The sequence below is a fragment of the Canis lupus genome, chromosome 11 (assembly GCF_003254725.2).
Source record: "Canis lupus dingo isolate Sandy chromosome 11, ASM325472v2, whole genome shotgun sequence".
Taxonomy (NCBI): Eukaryota; Metazoa; Chordata; class Mammalia; order Carnivora; family Canidae; genus Canis; species Canis lupus.
This window is the reverse complement of record NC_064253.1, coordinates 38,027,610-38,046,710: the sequence shown is the minus strand read 5'-3', so window position 1 is coordinate 38,046,710 and position 19,101 is coordinate 38,027,610. Positions and strand designations below refer to the sequence as shown.

The 19,101-nt window shown below is 40.2% G+C and overlaps 1 protein-coding gene across 4 annotated transcripts in view; it reads right to left on the bottom strand.

The window, feature by feature from the left end:
- Positions 1 to 19,101, bottom strand: part of ADAMTSL1 (ADAMTS like 1) — an 873,193-nt gene that overhangs the window by 133,344 nt on the left and 720,748 nt on the right. For all 4 annotated transcript variants that reach the window (XM_049116156.1, XM_049116157.1, XM_049116158.1 and 1 more), the window contains 2 exons: positions 16,311 to 16,521; positions 1,187 to 1,366 (listed from right to left, as the gene is read on the bottom strand). In XM_049116156.1, the coding sequence (XP_048972113.1) occupies positions 1,187 to 1,366; positions 16,311 to 16,521 (391 nt within the window). The remainder of the gene's footprint in view (positions 1 to 1,186; positions 1,367 to 16,310; positions 16,522 to 19,101) is intronic.

The following is a 19,101-nucleotide window of genomic DNA, read 5'->3' as shown; positions in this document are numbered from 1 at the left end:
ATTGCCAAATATAAAACCTGTGGTGAAGTAGGTTACCTCATTCTCGCGATGCCCTTAGTAAACACCACCTGAGTGAACTTTATATCTATAAAGCTCTAGATAAAGCGCAAGAATTCTAAGAACCCAGGTTGAAAGAGGTGGCCTCTTAATCTTCAGAGGCAGCTTTTCCCTCTGTGGAAGCAAGCGTCCTTGTGAGGTGTTTCAACCCCCAGAAGCCCCATCCTGTTGAATACATAGAACATACACATATGCACACAACGATACCAAGAAGGCAATGGGATCAGCAAGCCCAGTGCAAGTGGTTAAATGCAAGAAAGGACAGGGTCTTGAATCTGCTTTTTACACCAAGATTTTCACTTCAGGCCTGGCAATTCTGTTCTTGGTTAAATCTGCATATGAGGCAATACTTTTAGGGGGACTTCTTTATGGAAGACACACATGCCTATGAAGCTGGGAGAGTTGTACACAATTCACAGTAGTGGTAGAGGGGCTGAGAACAAGTCAAAGCTAGGTGTAAATGACTTAATTTAGGCTAGTGTTAGAGTAGGAATTATTTAGAAAAGTTAAGTGAGTTGGGGGTATATCTTAACTTATGAGGTAAGTAAGGAATGGTGGATGCTGATGTAATCATCCCCCCAAATGCAAGCAGCAGGGGAAATCAAGTTCTCTTGCTGGGAAGCTGTTAATGTCCTGGAGCCAGGAAACTGACAGTAAAGAGGCAGGATTTCCCTGGCCTTCTTTTCTTAATAAATCATGTTCCTTATTGTCCAGTAACTTGGAAGGGAATAATGAAAGAGGCTTTGCCCATCCTGAGTAGAGACTAGAAACATCTGGGAGGAGGAGGTGCCGGGAGGTCGGAAAGGTGGGTGTGGATAAAGGTAGAACAACACAGTCTTCTGACAGGAATTCTGGGCCAGACAAAGCTTGGTTTTGTTCCACGAGGAACCTGTTTACAATTCCATGCTTCTGATTGTCGTGTAATGGCTGGCTGCTTACTTCATGTCCATGTAGCCTAGTTAAAAGCTGGTTGCACATTATGGGATAAATGGTTACAAAAATACAGTTCTGAAATGCTAGGAGGATTATTTTGTTCTGTTTTCATCTTCTGTTTGTGTAAATTTGGGGTACCTCCTCTTCTTCCTTATGCTTCTTTTATGATCTCCTTCCAAGGAGCATACATACGTACCTCTGTCCAGTCAGAGAGGAGCCACTCGCTGGGACAGTCATCTTTCTTGCAGGCTTGCTGGGAGGCCAGTTTAGAGGCTGAACAGAAGGTCTCAGGAAGCTCCAGGAAGCTGCCATCAGCCATGCGCTGTTTGCAAAGAACCTCCCGCTTCTGGATGCCCCCTCCACAGGTCCTGGAACACTGGGGAAGGAATAAAAAGTCCATCTAAACGTAGGACAGTGGTATGTTTGTCTGCCAGTACTCATCTTAGCCTTGGGTGAGAAAAGAGTGGGGGAAAAAAAAAAACAACAGAAGAAGAAGAAGAAAACTAAGAATCAACCCAAAGGATTTTGCTTCCTTTCTTTGAAATGAAGTTTGTCACAAGATCTACACCCTCCAATCTTAATTTCAAGTATTTAACTAGAGCATCCAGGAATTTCAAGGGCCTTTAAATCATAGAAAGTTGTTCCTAAAGTATATTTGCAGCCACCCAAGACAACTGGTTTAAAAGGTTAGTATAATAGGGTGTTAAACATATTTACGACCCAGTGAAAGTAATCTGTTCAGCCTCCAGAAGGAATAGGAGAGAGCGCCTGCCATCAGTGTAAATCTGCAGGAATTAATCTGCACAGAAGGCAAGACTTTCTCTCCAAGTGTAAACATCCATTCTGCCTCACTACTGGAGGAAGCACATTAGAGGTAAGACCTGGTTTCCTGAAGAACTCCCCTGGAACACTTTTCTTGTAGGACTGTTGATTTCTCAGGGCAGTGGGAACTAGAGTCACTGGAATTGGGATGCAGGAAAATAGTCTTATTTCAGTGGTTTTCAGTGGGATTCCAGTCAAACACACTATTTACATGTAACTGAATAGTTACAATCCAGTCGCATGAGGGGCAAGGGAGGCGATTTCAGGCATAGACTGTTGGCTGTTGTCCCAGTAGTCCCCTCCCTTGCAGTAGCAAAGGAACCCCCAATTTCTAGTTGGGCACATGACTTTCCAGCATACAGACTATATTTGTCAATCTGCTCTGAAGGTGCACCTGGCCTTGTGCCTGAGAGCTGGCCAGTGGGATATACATGGAAGGTGGTGTGCCGTTTCAGGGAAATGACCACAAAATGAGTGTGTGACACCCCACCCCCACCCTGTCCCTTTCTCCTCCTTGCTGGCTGGAATGTGAACATGAAGTCTAAAATTTAAGCTCCCGTCTTGGACAGTGATAGGCAAACAAATGGAAGTAGCCTATCTTCCCGACTGTGAAGCTACCACATGGACCCTGGATAATCTGGGCTTATACAAGTGAGAAATACTTTTCTCTCTTATTTAAGTCATTGGGTTTTCTGTTATTTTTAGTCGGATCTAAACTTTAGTCATTTTTATTTTTTTTTTATTTTATTTTTTTTGTCTTTTACTTTAGTCATTTTTAGATCAGCAATTGATGACTACTCTGTGCTGGGGATACTTTACTGTCAACATTCTAGAGAGTATTCTGCTTTCTTCCAGAATGGTCCTCTTCTTTCCACCTGCTGCCCTTGGGCTCACTGGGAGGTTAGTGCTGGGTATACAAACCTGAACGTTTTTGCTGAAGGAGTAGCTCCTGCTCTAGCAGTGGTCTCTCAGAGGTGTCTGTGCTCAGTGGGCTTACTTGGACTGCAAGAGGGATTTGTGCTCATGGTCAAGGTTAGGATGGTGATGTAGTGTCCTTGAGTGTGGTCAGAATGCTGCTGTGATCCAACTGTCACTTTCTTTTTGTGTTCCCACCCTGGATGCACTTTAAAAATCACTTGGGAACTTTTAAAATTACTGAAGCCTAGATGAATCCCATCTCAGATCCATTAAATCAGAAATTCTGGGAGGTAGATTTTAGCCCCACTTTACAAATAAAGAAGCTGAAGCTGGAAAGAAGTGATTCAATTAAGGCCACTCAGGGGCAGAAACTGGTTGACTTCCATTCTATGCAACATTCACCTACCTCCTATGGAGCACCTGCTCTGGAGCTAGGGTGGCCCATCCAACTGGAGAGGGAGTCCAAGCACAGCTTCTCTTTCCTGTGGCTATAGGAGCTCCTCTCCCTTTGCAGTGGGAGAGTATTCTGCTGCTGCCTCCTGCTGAGAGCCCCAGGCCCCCTAAGCACCAGCCTGCCAGAACCTGGTCTCAGCCTCTCCTCCACTGGAGGGGTGGTGCTTTGCAATGCAAATTTGCAATTCTAATCCTCAGCCTCCACTCTGTGACTATCTCTGATGGCGTATGTCCATGTTTCAGGTTGGGGACCAACATTCTCAAATAGTTCATCTGGGCACTGTGGTGGCCCTGAAAATGTGTTCTTCCTAGACCTTTTGACTTCGGAGCCAACAGGCTACATTTGAACACAGCTTCTAGGCTATGCCATGAAGCTGAGTGTGTAGGTAGACTGAAGAAGGTGGTCTTCAGCCAGTTGTGACTCATCACAGATCCAAAAAGTTCCTTCCAAGGACTGGTCTAGCTTGCTGTTTAGCCTTATTTGAGGAAAAATCTACAGCCTCAGAGCTAATGCTTCAAGCTGTGAGTGGGCCAGGCCTTTGGCTTCTCTGGCTCATTGTGATGACTCCCTGGCCTTTTCATTTATTGCAGAAGCAAAACTTAATTTTAGCTCTCATTTAGTAGCACTTCAATAAGGTCTCAAAGATTTTATTTCTGCAATGAGTTTTGTACCCACACTGTCTAGCACAGTGCCTTCTGCGAATGTAAATCCTCAATATTTGTGGAATTGAAGTTGGTGGTTAGGGGAAATTTAAATTGGTGGCTAAGAGTTCATATACTTAAAATATGCCTTCTTGTTATACGGACAGCTAAAGGTTTCAATTTGGTTTTATAGTCTTTTGCATGACTTCTTAGGTTTAGCCTTCTTGTCTTTTTATTGAATCCTCACTTCCAACCATCCAGTTATTCTATCATCAGATTAGTTATAACCTTTACTGTTCAGCCTTTCTTCAGGACTCTTTTATAATTATACAACTAACCATGTGCATTACTGATTCCTAAAATCTGCCAAACTTGGGGACTGTGTTTTCCACAATTCTTTCCATTCTATGAATTATTAAAATTCTTCCATGAACTTAATGTAATTTTGTTGAAATTGTACTGTCTAGAAAAAAAAACAAAGCTTGTCCTGGTGAGTCAAAAATTTAAATCTTAGGCTCTGACTTCTCCCCTTTGCTTACTCAGTATGTCCACTTAAATGCAAACAGGTATCTTGACCTAAATATGTCCAAAATGGAACCTGTGATCTTGCCTTTCTGTCCTTGCCCCAAATCTTCTCTCCTCTCAGCCTTCCCCCTTTATTTGATGGCTCCATATTCAGGACAGAAATGTCTGAATTCAGTAGGAAACGTCTTGAGTGTTTCCTTTTTCTTGCCATCTCTTCCCTAACACTCAATCTGTGAGCAAATACTTTCAGATATCCCTCCAAAATAAATAAGCTTTACCTCTGCAACAAATAATAAATTATGATATCATCATCTTTGCTTAGACTACCACAAAGCCTCCTAACCAGTCTCTAGTTTTCTCAGTTAGGTCCTAGCAGGATATGGATGGTGTACTCAACTTGAAGACAGCTGCTCTCCTTCTGACAGCCTGCTGAAAATGCCATTGGTTCAACACAACTAGAAGCCAGAAAGTGGAGTCTCTACAGGTCAGCCTCCTGAGACACAGATGGAGAAGGTAAGGTGAATCTACAAGAGCCGTGGAAGATATTTAGCATATCTAAAGTCTACTCTCCACACAGAAGCAAGAATGATGTTTTCAAATCAGATCATATAATTCCCATGGCTTTTCCTTGTGATTAGAATAAAATCCAAACTCTTTTAACCCTGACCTCCAAAGCCTTAAATGTTCTGGTTCCTGCCCTGAAGGAACTTTTGAGACAGCCTGTCTCAAATTTTAACTTCATTTATTCATTTGACAAAAATTTCTTTAGTACCAAGCATGGTTCTAGATTCTTGGTTCTAGCACTGAACAAGAGGAACCTGACACACCTCTGCAATTTCATCTCATACAATTCTCCCTTTTCCCTGCATAAACCAGCCACACTGGTTTTGTGTGTGTATGTGTTGTTCCTCCAACATGCCAAGCTTGTTTTTCCCACAGGACCTTTGCACTTGTTCTTCTCTCCACCCAGCCCCACTCTCCTCTTACTCTTCACATGGCTGAGTGTTTCTAATTATTCAGGTTTAATTTCATTCTTACCTGCATGGAGATTGTATCCTCAACCACCTCGCTAGAATGGCCAAACAGTCTCTAGTCTATTAACCTCTTTTTGTTTATTATTTTTAAATAGCTCTTTTAAATAGCTTTCATCCCTTTGAAAATTATCATCCATTATCCTATTAACTCCATACAGGAAGGAATTTTGGTTCTTGTTGCTCATATTAGTGTTTTAGAATTGCATTCAAAACTTTCCCTCAGGGAAAAATTATGGAAAAGAAGAGAAACCATGAGAGACTCTTAACTCTGGGAGACAAACAAAAGGTTGCAGAAGGGGAAGTCGGTGGGGGGAATGGGGTAATTGGGTGATGGGCACTGAGGAGGGCACGTGATGAGATGAGCACTGGGTGTTATACTCTATGTGGGCAAATTGAATTTAAATAAAATTTAAAAAAAATTAAAAAAAACCCAAAACCAAAAAACAAAGCCCCAAACTTGCCCCACTGTGATAGTTACATCTCAAATAAGAGACCTTAGGATTGGTTGTCTCCATCTCTAGTTTTCTTCCATACTCTCTCCATTAAAAAAAATATTATTTTTTAAAAATATTTTATTTATTCATGAGACAGAGAGAGAGAGAGAGAGAGAGAGAGAGAGAGGCAGAGGCACAGGCAGAGGGAGAAGCAGGCTCCAAGCAAGAAGCCCGACATGGGACTCCATCCCGGGTCTCCAGGATCATGCCCTGGGCCAAGGCAGGCACTAAACTGCTGAGCCACCCAGGCTGCCCCCATTTTTTTTTTAATTAATGATTTTTTCCTAATAAAAAATGTAATTGTGTATAAGTTAAACAGTAGAGTGACATTTTATAACTGATGCTGGAGGAATGAGACATTTAGGTATGGTGTCTACACTGTAGTGAAAATGCAGTGTATTTTTCTTTGAGAGAAGTAATAGCTGATTCATAAAATCATTATCGCCTAAACCTCAACATTACATCAAACCACTTTTCTTCTACTCCTTTGATTATAATTCACAAATTCCCCATGAGTCCTATTGAGTCTGTGAGGCATAAAAGAACATGCTCTTGAAGTTTCTGTCATCTGGTGACTGACATTTTAGGCACTTCACTAGTGATGTTGGATATTTAGGACTACAGATCTCTTCAATGCTTGATGGCTAAAGTCTTCTTTCCCTAAATATCTAAGAAGGCACATGGGCTTCCATTCAATTTGAATAAATGCTTCCCAAACAGACAGATAGGTGCAACAGAAGAGCTCTCTGATCCAAGCCACTCAGGTAGAGCCTTTTGGTCAATGTGACAATAAGGAGAAATGCAGGTGATTTTTCTCTCTCTTTCAAACTGAGGAAATCTATGGTGAAAACAATTGGTCTTATTTTAAGGGTGGAGATGTAATAAAATTGTGCTCATGAAACATAACCTAGCTGGGTCATCATTTTGCAGATAGCATTGTGATTTAAGGGACAGACCCTCAGGTGATTCCCATCAGTGCTGTGCACAAGTCTGTGACAATATGGTGACAAAGCAGCTACAAGAAAATATAAAGAAAATCAGCTTGTTGTTTGAGAATTTGATCTACACAGAAAACTTTTAGGAAATTCTCAACACCCTGGAGGTTATAAGGCTCAGACTCCTGAGAATGCCCTTGAGAGCCCTTACACTTGGCAGCTCAGCTCAGTCATGTTCTTTGCTGGCCTGCCATGGGGACAATTTGCCCTTCCCTGGGCACATAGATGCCCATTCTGCTCAGGCCTGTGACCACATTGTTCATTCTGTGAGCAATGCCCTTTGCTTCTTTGCCTATCCAGAAACTTTTAAGATACCTTTGAAGGCCCAGTTCAAAGGCGCAAAGAATGAGTCACCTCCTACTCTGCCTTAACCTGGAAGGATACTAAGCGTCTCCTATAAGGGCTAGTTGTTTATGTGCCTGCCAGCTCCTCCCTGCCTCCCCGCCCCCCCACTTCCCGCCTCCCTGCATGCACACAGGATTATGCATCTTTTGAGGAAAGGGAATGCACATCATCCTTCTATTCCCTAGTGCCTAGTGTAGCATCTGGCAAAGAGCATGCACTTCATAAACGTTTGTTGAATTGATGATTAGATGAACAAAAGATCCAAAAATCCAGATGTTTAAAAGACGTGACACAAACAGCCCGCTGATGGGCTGAACATATACCTTTTATCGAACTGTTTTATCATTAACCAGAAGCTGCTTCTAAGTAAGTCAGCAATGGGGGTTTTAGCCAGATGCTGCGTGTACTCTGCTGGGTGCTGTGACCTTCCACGTATGGTAGACAACTATCTAGCTAAGTTAATGTTGTCAGGGATTTTGCTCTTAAACAATAGTCCATCTTGGCTCAAAAAATTTCCTTGGTGTGTTTACATTGCCGAAAAGGTGTTCTTAGAAAAATTTAAAAACCATAGATAAAATTTCAAATTATTAAAGTTTCTGAAGTCTGTGACAACTTTGTAAACATGTTGGGATTACCTGATGAGGCTGATAGTTCTGAAGTGAGAAGCAGAATGCAAAGAAAATTTTAAAAATAGAACAGCAAAATAAATTTAATAAAACTAAATGAAAAATGTTTGCTTTTATGAATCATTTAAAATAATATTATGGTATGAAGAGGTAGATCTCTAGTAAGGGGTATTATTTTTAAATATGTGCCATAAATAAAGTACAGAACAAAAAATAGTACTTATGTTGCTTATCTTTGCTGCCATATGTGTTTCACAATTTATGGCCATAGGTTCATTAGTTTTATAAAAAAGTAAAAAATATACAATGAGGGGAGAACTTATAAGTTATGTTTCTTTTTTTTTTTAATGGTTCATTTATTCTTTTGAGGGGGGGAGGGGCAAGAGAGAGGGAGAGAGAATCCTAAGCTGACTCTGTGCTGAGTATGGATTCCCACCTGAGGCTTGATCTCAAGACTCTGAGATCATGACCTAAACCAAAACCAAGAGTTGGATGATTACTCAACTGAGCCACTCAGGTGGCCCTAAAAGTTATGTTTCTATACAAAATTACAGTGGCCTAAATGTCTTGTATTTTTAAAGATTTTCCCATGATCAGCACACTAATAAATTCTGCCTATATTGACACCTTTGACTTCATGTAGCTCCATTTACGGAGAGGTGAGTTCATTTCCGTGGTCCCTTTAGTCATGTTATTAAGCCCTAACACAAAGTAACATTTATGTTCTTTCTAAGGTCAGCTTCCTAGTTTCAACATAATGTACTCTGCCTGTAGTTTCTAACTCATTACATTCCTTTCTTCATCCACTCATTCATTCTTTCACCAAACACTTACTGAGTACTTCCTGAGTGCCAGGCACCATATTAGGTGCTGGGAGTGTAGGATAACCAAAAACTGGTTACACTAAGCTTCATGTATTTGCAGTCCAGTGAGGGAGAAAAAATTATTATTGAATGTGATCAGTTTTACAAAAGAGGGAATACAGAGGAGAGGTAACTAAAGTCTTCATGGAAAATTGGGGAAGGCTCTACAGAGGGGACACATGAGGGGCTTGCCAGGGAGATAAGGAGTGCTGGCAGAGTCACATTGTGCGTGCACAGACCCTTCATGGTATAAAGGAACATGGCATCTTTGAGGAGACCTGAAAAGGTAGAGCACAGAGTTCATGGGGAAGCTGCAGTCAGGAAACCAGACTGAGAAGCCAGGTGAGGGGAACATAGTGAAGGGCCTTGGGTATATTTGGACAAAATCTCAAGACCATAGGGTGTCATTAAAGATTTTACAGTAGAGGGTAACATGATCCAATTTGTAGAAAATGATTCAGGCTATGAAGGCTGATGGGTTCTAAAGAGTACAGCCTTGTGAGATATTAATTGGTGTACCAAGGAGAAAAGGTTTCCTGGTCCAGTGAGTCCAAATAACACTCCATACCATCTATTTGGGGGCCCTCAGCATTCATAAATATTTTAAAGGTTCAACAGAGGGCCTGTAGTAAAGAACCACTGATACCAAGTTGGGACACAAAGGATGAGAAATAAGATAATGCAGGGACACCAAGTAAAAGGCTCTTTGTAATGGTTTGGTTTGCCGTGGACTAGAGAACATACTAGAAGGTGGTGTGACCTAGGAAGGAAGACTGGGTCTGCTGGCAAGGGTGGTGGGTAGCTGTGTTTTGAATTCTGTATCAGATCTTTGTAATTTGAGGTAATTTTGTGATATGTGAGACTGAGAAGATCAAAAGGCAGTTCGAGTCAGTGCTTGGTATACAACAGAGGTCACACTGAGCCCCAGTCAATTAGGGCTCAGAGAAACAAAGAACATGAGGACTGGAATCTCACTCAAAATGATTCAATGAGAACAAAATTTTTACCTTGACCATTTTATGGATTAGAATTACCTTGTTCATCTAATATCAACTGAGCTTCCTCACCCTGAAAGTATAGTGTATCTTCTGGGCTTAATTTTCCTGTTACTCCAGTGAAACATACGGCTGCACACTCACTAAAATCCAGGGCAATTATTACAAAGAGCGTTCTGCTAATAAGTAAAAATGAAAACACTGCACATGTGAAATTTTACTTCTAATCTCTGTTTTGCTTACATTTATTGTTGGTTCTAAAGGTAGGATCAAGTGTCCATTTCCTTACAAAACACACTACTAAAAATGAGATAAACATCCTAGTAGTTTTTTTTTTTCCTCCTTGGATGCAACATGTTAAATAAGCATGGTTTCTAAATTATGAGGATTTATATTTTAGTCACTGGAATGTAACAAAACTGATGACTCAATTGATTGTTTCTGCCAATCTTCAGCCCTCGAATCCAGACCAAAGTCATTCTTTTCTGTGTGTGTGTTTAAATCTAAAAAATGAAAAAAATGAATTGTCAAGCATTTGTAGTTGTCATTAAAATTCCTCTTTTTTCTTCATATTACCAGCAGGGACTGGTAATATACCTTTCTATACAGCTAAACTATAGGCATTTTGTATTGTATCCCTGATTTAGAAAAAAAATTATAAGGAAATGGCCACATAATCAGTATTAAGCAAAGGAGAAAACAGGGACCATGGTGATTGTTTCTCTGCACAGATGTGTGCAATATGTGTGTACAGTTGGGTGGACACAATTCTGATCATAAAACATGCGTAATACAGAGAAATATAAATTATGCTTCAGAGTGGACTCCCTAATTCATTTCAGTTAACCCTTTGAGCATCTATCTCTTTTCTTCTTGTTTCTCTTTTCATTTATTTTCTAGAATGAAAATTAATAGAGACTGATGCATATGAAGCTTACAGATAGTGGTGAGTATAGTAGTAGTAGAAGGCAGATTTTAATCTCAAGGATCTTATGCCAATAAAGACTAATGCTTAGTCCACAATCTATGTCCAGACTGTAGTAGGCTGAGCAATGATATCTGTATCAGAATCTCTGGAAACTGTGATATGTTTTCTTACACAGTAAAAGCAATTTAGCAGACGTCATTAAGCATGTAGAGATGGGGGAGATTACCTAGATTATCCAGGTAGGCTCAGTGTTGTCACAATGTTCCTTCTAAGAGGAAAGAAGGAGGATCAGAGTCAGAGAGAATCAGGGGTTGGAGTGAAGTGCTTTGATGATGGAAGATGGGGCCATGAGCCAAGGAAGCAAGCAGCCTCTAGAAGCTGGAAGAAGCAAGGTAACAGATTCTCCCCTAGAGCCTCCAGAAGGAACTTGGGCCTGCCAACCCCTTGATTTTAGCCAAGTAAAACTGATTTCAGACTTCTGACCTCCAAAGCTATAAGATAGTAAATTCTTGTTGTATTAAGCCACTAAAATGTGTGGTAATTTGTTATAGGAGCAACAGGAAACATGCACAGATTAACTGCCCTGGATAAGGCAACAAAGAATGACTTTTATGTAAACTCCTGACTTTAGGGCTGGTGTCAGATTTCCTCACAATTTAATACTTTCAAGCAACTGGTAAAAAAGTCTTAGGGAAGCTGAATTGCAGAGTGGAAAAGAGAATGGGTTTTGAAACTTATAGGCCCCCTTTGCTTTTTATTGGCTATGTGACCTGGGGCAAGGACAACCTCTCTGAGTGTCTTTGCAGGGTTGCTGTAGAGATTAAAAGAGAAAAATGTGGGAAAGAGCTCTGCTATCTGACAATGGAATTCCTGTTAACTTCACGGTGCTCTAAGACCCTCATCTGTGGAATGGGGAGAGCGGTAGGAATCGTCACATAGGATAGTAGGAATGGTCTCATAGAGGATTAAATGAGTTAAATATGTAAAGTACCTAGAACTGTGTTTGAAACATAGTAAGTACTGCTCTTATTAAAATGAGGCGGTCTTGAAATGGGGCAGGTTCTCAATAAATAGACTGGCAGACTTGTCATGCAACTTGCCAGCACCATGTGCTATGCTTTACATACCTGCTCTGATGTTATGGGGTCTCACTGAGACTTGGTCTCCATCTCATTGACCTTATGGTTTAATTCAGAAGTCATGAGAAAGTGCCTGCCTAGGTAGGGTAGTATGTGACTGTACACTGAGCAGCACTGACCATGGATACCATGTGGCTTCAGTGTAGGAGGACAGTGGAGGAGTCCTGGTAAAAGAGGTGCGACTCCCACCCAATTTGACAGAGGGGAAGGGACCTGCCTGTGGGCAGGGAGAAGCACAGGCAGACAGGACTGTACATGCAGGGGTGAGAGAGCAGGGTGGAAGATGGGCAAGAGCAGATGTACAGGGGAACGAAGGCCTGACTAAGCCATTTGGCTTTACTATATGGCAACAGAATGTCACTGAAAAAATTCCAGCAGAATACTGTCATGATCAGTGGCTCAGATTGACTTATGGCATATATAACAATCGTTCTCAGTCATGGTGCTGTAACACACCAGAGGGATATGATCCCTGGTGAGGTGTATATAAAGTAATACATAGCCCATACCAAAGATGATGATGATGATGATGAGTGTGTTTAATAAATCTGAGAAGATCAGGATACCTATGCACTAACTATATGCTTCAAAATTCAAGTAAACACAAACGAACAAGGTACTAAAGCTAAATTGATAAAGATAAATGAGTCGTTCACACAAGATCAGAGATAAAAACCAAGGGATGCAGTGTAAAGTGGTAGCTGAAATAAAGAAGGCCCTCTAAGCCAAAGCTAGAATTAGATTTTTGTTTTGTTTCTACTTATTTCTAATATAAAATTTTAACATATATACCTGGACTGCATGCTAGTCCTCTCCAAACCTGAAGAATGTGTAAATATTGGCTACTTGTCATTTGTCAGGCAAATGCTCTTGCAAAAGACAGAAGAAGTTGCATTTATATCTGGCAATTCATGTCATTTGTGCTTTTTATTTTTTTTCCAGGAAGAAAAGAGGTCAGTGGTCACCCAGGATTCTAAGAGCAAGGAGGAGGAGTTTCTCCTCTCAAAATCCAATGTTCACCAGGTCGTGATGCCTTCCTTTGAATGAAGCATTTGAGACTGTATTTGTTTTTCTTTCATATGAAGGAAGACTATTAGGTGGGTGTTGAAGGATGAGAGACCTCAGAACTATCCTCTAGTAGCTTCAAATAGAAAAAAGCAGATGGGTGCACAGCAGGTTCCTTTGTCCCAACAAGGACTACCCAGGAACCAGAGGGCTAATCAGGCAAATGGACGGTCAACAGCTGGTATCTTTTACTAAGTGGGGTCCTAAGACAATAGCCAATTAGCTTGGAGCCCCCCCAAGTTACTCTTGACTTATTTCACCATATGGCATAAACAATGACTTTCTTTCCTTTAACAAGGGGTTGCCATTAGCTAATTTTATCTAACAAAGCTTAATTAAAGAAGGAGTATTCTAGGAAATCATATAAAAAGAATAGTCTGTGGTTGCTTCTAGGTTTAGAAGGATTCCTAAAAATGACCAAGGATTCTTAAAACAGATCCTGCACATCACTTGCCTAACAAGTTCTCTCTAGAGGATAGAATCACTGGTGGCTCTCACTTTCTATGTTTTTTATTTCTTGTTATGTTTGAATATATTTCATAATTACGATGTATTAGGTATAAAGAAGATACTTCTAAAAGGTCTTAATAAAGTATAGTTAGTAGCTCATTGGATGAACTTCAAAAAGCTGTTTGCTGTTAGTTTCCTGACCTGAAAAATGGACTTAAATCTGACTCAACCTCAAAGGCCTCTCCCTGATGGAAAGAAGTAGAAGTTTCCAAAATAAATTTATATCTTAACAGGCCTAGGAGATGGAAAATGGAAGAATAATTGACTTTTTGGAAATCCACTGTATTAAATAGGGACACTGGGCATGGGGGTGCTGGTGGTAGCAATAGACCAAAAAAGGTCATGTAAATGGATATGCTCAAAAAACTGAAGAAAAAAAAGTCATAGGTCACTGCCATTATTTAGCAACATGTATGGCTATTAAAAAGACGTTGGGGGCACCTGAGTGTCTCAGTTGCTTGAGCATCTGACTCTTGGTTTCGGCTCAGGTCATGATCTCACAGTTGTGAGATGGAGCACTGCATCGGGCTCTATGTTCAGTGCATAGAGTCTGCTTCAGATTCTCTCTCTCCCTCTCCCTCCTTGCCCTAGTTCCTCCCTCTGCTCTCAGGTGCTTTCCTTTTCTCTAAAATGAATGAATGAATGAATGAATGAATGAATGAATGAATAAGTAAACAAATAAAATCTTAAAAAAATAAAAAGAAGTTGGTGTTTCATTGAGTTTCACTGCTAGGTCAACATTAGAACCCATAACCATAAAACAAACATATAAGATATAAAGTCAGAATTTTCAGGGGATGTGGATAGTATTCTTGATCTAATTATGCATTTTTTCATTCAATAAACATGTAACCCAGAACTTACTATGTACCTAATAGAGATATGAGTTAATAATACAGTGACTTACTATAGCAGTGGAGGTTGATTTGGGTTGATTCTTCGTCTTGCCTTAGGGTTGGCATTAGTTAGTTAGTGGTGCAGTTTGAGGTCATGGGTTCATTCTGGTTAAAACTAACAGTGTAAGTATACTAGGACCAGGAGACCTTGGGTCTTGACCGGGCTTTATGATCTTGGCAAGGCCATATCTAGGCTGCAGTTACAACGTGTAAAACAAGGGGACTCATATGTAATCCCTGATGGCTCTTTCAGCCATAGTAGTCTCCAACAATGAGGTATGTGGAAATGATCACATAAGACTGGGTTGATGGCCAACCCTAAATTTGCCACCTGTATGAGCCTCAGTTTCCTTAAATCCAAAATGAAGATAATAAAATCTACTTTTCACTGGTTGTTATGAGGATTAACTTCAGTTAGGCGTGTAATAATATTTCTTAACAGAACACTGGTACATAGGCATTCAAAATACATAACATCCTTTGATTTCCACAAACCATCACATAGTAGCATGGTATTTATGAGCTTAGCCACATATATATTTAAGTTCTAATAGGAAACAATTTATTTTTCCAGATGCTTTTATTTTAGAGTTTTTTTTTTTCACTGATTACTCTTTGATTCTTTGAATGCTTTACTAAATCATAGTCCCAAGATGGGCAGAGAGAAGGAAGGGGCTCTGCCAAGTGACAGTAGAAAAGTGACCTTTGATGCATGGCTGAATAGAAATGGCAGCCCCCTCTCAGCACTAAGGCAAGGGTGTGTAAGCTGCTACGCTCTCTCCTCAATTGGATAATCATATAATTTATCATTTTAATTGAGACACTTAAATTTTTTAAAAAGATTTATTTATTTTGAGAGAGAGAGCGAGCAAGCAAGAACAAATAGAGGGATGGGCAAGGGTAGAGAATCTCCAAGTAGACTCCCCTGAGAGTGGAGCCCAATGTGGAGCTCCATCCCACAACTCATGAGATCATGACCTGAGCTGAAACCAAGAGTCAGACACGTAACTGACTGAGTTACCCAGGCACCCCAATTGGAATAATTTTGAGAGTGAAAAACTGTTTTAGTAAAACTGGGGTGCATGTCCCCCTCACCTTTCAGGATTACTTTTTGTGACCATTGTTGTCACTTTATAGGTACATCTGGTATCCTCATGGAGAAGAAGTGCAAAATAAGTTTCTATCCAAATAATCTAAAATTTCTGGTTTTTTTAGAGGCATGCAAAAAATTATTTAACTGAAGTTTGAGAAATATATATTAATTTGAGATAGAATATTACAAAATGGTTGAGTATTATTATTATGCATGCCTTTCAGTGGAGTCAGTAAAGTTTTTCTGTAAAGGACGGAGTGAATATTTTAGGTATTATAGGCTAAATGGTCTCTGTCACAACCACGTAATTCTGCCCTTCTAGTGCAAAAGCAGCCATGGACAATATATAAAAGAATGGGCATGGCTGTGTTCAAATAAAACTTCATTTACAGTAACCGGTTGTGAGATGGATCTGGCTTTGGGCTGCAGTTTGTCAACCCCTGCTTTAAAACAATAGTTCCTAGACTTTTGGAATTCATAGAACCAGGAAAATTTTTTAAAATTCTGGAATTGATTTGACTTCTAATTTTATTTTGGTAAGTAATAATATTTAAAAGAAAAAAAAAAGAGAGAAAAGTCATTGCCTAGCACCCTGGCCTCTTAGAATCCTAAAACAGCCAAAAACTAGAAAGGGCACAAATTCAGAACAAATTTAGCTATGTGGAAAACCAACCACATTGTCCTTATTTTAACAAATGTTTTCTGAGTTTGGTAAAAACTTTATTATGACTATATTTGGTTTAACAGAAGGATCTTGAATTGCTTTCGGAGGACAATGGTGTGGAACCATAGAAAGAGCACAGTATTTATAATAAAAATATCTGGATTTGAATAAGGTTGAGAGAGTACTAGGAGAGAAGGAGAAGCAGACCTTGAACATTCCTTAAATGGGACAAAACTCCTTGAAGAGAATGTCCCACTGCCTTGAATCAGAGTTATATACACAAACTCTAGTATTGAGTAACCCCAGAACTCACCGGCTGCCACTGTGCAGGGTACCAGGCAGGGGGGCAGTTGAAGCGGTTACAAGCTTGCACCGTGCTGGGCTTGGGCTGACGACACAGTTCATCAGCCAGGATTACGGTTTCATTCATCTCTCTGGAAAGTAGGTGGGAGCAGAAGACATCTCTGGTCTGTAGGCCTACCCCACAGGTGAGACTGCATGGACTCCACTTGCCAATTTCCCACCTGGGAAGAAATCAGAGAGGACGAGGACATCCTTATACCTGTGCAGAGAACATCATGATGTCAAGTGTTGCTAATAGAGTAGAAACACATACCTTAGGAATGTGGGAATTTTCAGCATACAACTGGCTAGGAATTCTATCCCAAGCCTAGAACACATCCTTTCCAACATGCTTTAGAATTCATTTAGAATGCACAAAGAGGGTGATAAAATACAACCTCCATTTTTACCCACAAGATCACCAAGAATGGTCATAACCATGTCAATTTCGATGAACTATACAAACTTCATCAAAATAAGGCAATATGTTAGATCTGACAGAGGTTTGAGCACAGAAAGGTTTTGGGCACGATGCATTGAATAGTCTTGCTCATAATCTGTCTCGTCCCCATTCTTAGCAAGACTAAAAAATGTGTGCTTGTTTTTCTTTGGCTTCAAAGTGAAAGGTCATTGGCTCCAGCTTCCTTTAAACTTCCAACATAGCATAGAAACGTCTCTGTCTTATGTATAAATATCATCACTGCCTGCGACTGGGGAATGTAACAAAAGTAAAGGTTGCTAAATAGATCAGTCTTCTTGAGGGAAAATAAGTGGAGAGAATGGCTCATTATCTGGAAGTAGAAGTCAAATACACAGAGAGGAGTTGAGTGCATAATTGGCCATTCCAAATGGCCAAGTCTTGAGAAGTACATTTACAGTGAGCTGAGAGCCCATAAAATAATACCACTCCATTTCTCTCTTGATGCAGCCCCCAAAATGGGAATGATAAGGAAAAAGCTCAGTCGCTTGGGCTTCGAGTAGGAAGTATTCTTTAATGATCAGTTTTGGAAAGTTCTATTTACAATGTGAGGCACAAAAATTCTACAAACAGAATTTAGCCAAGAAAAGCATGCCAAGTAGACCCTTCAGTAGCTAGGCCCTCCTAGATTTTGTAGCTAGCCTTGAAAACTGGCCTAAAAATCTTTGGCCTTAACATTTTTCATCAGACCGCAAAACTGAGGACATACTCTTTCAATCTCTTTCTGCTACTCTAATATATAACTACCTTACTAACCCCTATTTCCACTACTTCCTTTTGTCTATCCTGTGTTTAAGTCATATGGGTAGTAAACAACTTCATTATTCTCAACTCACGTCCCCTGGTTCGCCAGCTCTGTTTTCACTCAAGCTGTTACTTGGAATTTGCAATACTTTTTGTCCTTGCCTTATCTATTCTTCAACATGTCTTCCATTCCTACGTATCCAAATTTGATCCATGTTTAAAGGATGTGTACCTGCTCCAGACATGGATCATTTTTTCAATTACATTATAGTTATTCTGCATGTCACGGGCCCCACTGGAACTTATACCTCTTGAAGACAAGCTGTGTCTGTATCTGTTTTGTATCACTCACAATGTTCATTATAGGCCCTTCTAGATAGTTAATGTACATGGTCAATAATTTCCGAATAAATGAGCAAATGGAAGGGACCTACTAGCACAATGGGAGCTTTATACCCATTATCTCATTTAATTACCTCCAGAACAACATGAGATAGGCTCTACTGATTTCACCCACTTCATAACTGAGGAAATTTGAAAATCTAAGAGGTTGACTTGCCCTAAACCCACAATTAGTAAATAGTGAATCCAGGATTCAGACGGGTGTGTTTGGCTCCAAAGGCATTTTCTGTTCTATTGTACCACACTGTCTCCTGGAAATACTTTGAAAATTGTCCTATAAACCTTCACAACATTTTAAGTGAATAGAAGAGGTGAGGCTGGATTGAATATATATTTATTTTAGATCCTTGTGTGAATTTCTATAAACTTATTTTCAGATCCTTAGTTTGAGTAATTCCTAGCTTTAAAATGTCGTGTTTTGAAGTATACCCACACATTCTTTGCCACCTCTCTCTTCTAAAGATGAAGCCTTAAGTCTGGGCTGAACTTAGTTGCTCACTTGTAATGACTAGGATGAGGCAGAAGCAAGGCTACGTGGCCTCTAAGGCTAAATCATTAAAAGGATATAGTTTCCATTTGGCTCTCTCTTTGCCCACTCCAGGGGAAGCCAGCTGTCATGTCGTGAGCACACTCAGACAATCTTCAGGAAAATCCACATGCAAAGAAACTAAAGCTGTTCACCGACAGTTGGCACCAACTCACCAGTCACAGGGCTGAGCTACAGTGCAAGCCGATCTGCCGGACCCAGTCTAGCCTTCAGATGACCGGACCCTCATGAGAGACCTTGAGTCAGAATTGCCTTTCCAAGGAGCTCTCAGATGCCTCACTCATTAAATGGTGAGAGGTAAAAAACATTTATTTTTATTGTGAGCTACTGGGATTTGGGGACATTTGTTACGCAATGACAGACAACTAATACAAGCATACTCTCCCCTCTAAACATGCATATGTTCATCAAAAGATAGATACAAGAATATTCAAAGCAGCACTATTTATAATAGCCCAGATGGGGAACATTCCAAATATCTATCAATAGTTGAGTGGATAAAAAATTATGATATAGTTGTATAAGAACACTGAATGGTGAGAATAAACTATAACAACAAGCAACACAGATGAATCCCACAAACATCAAATT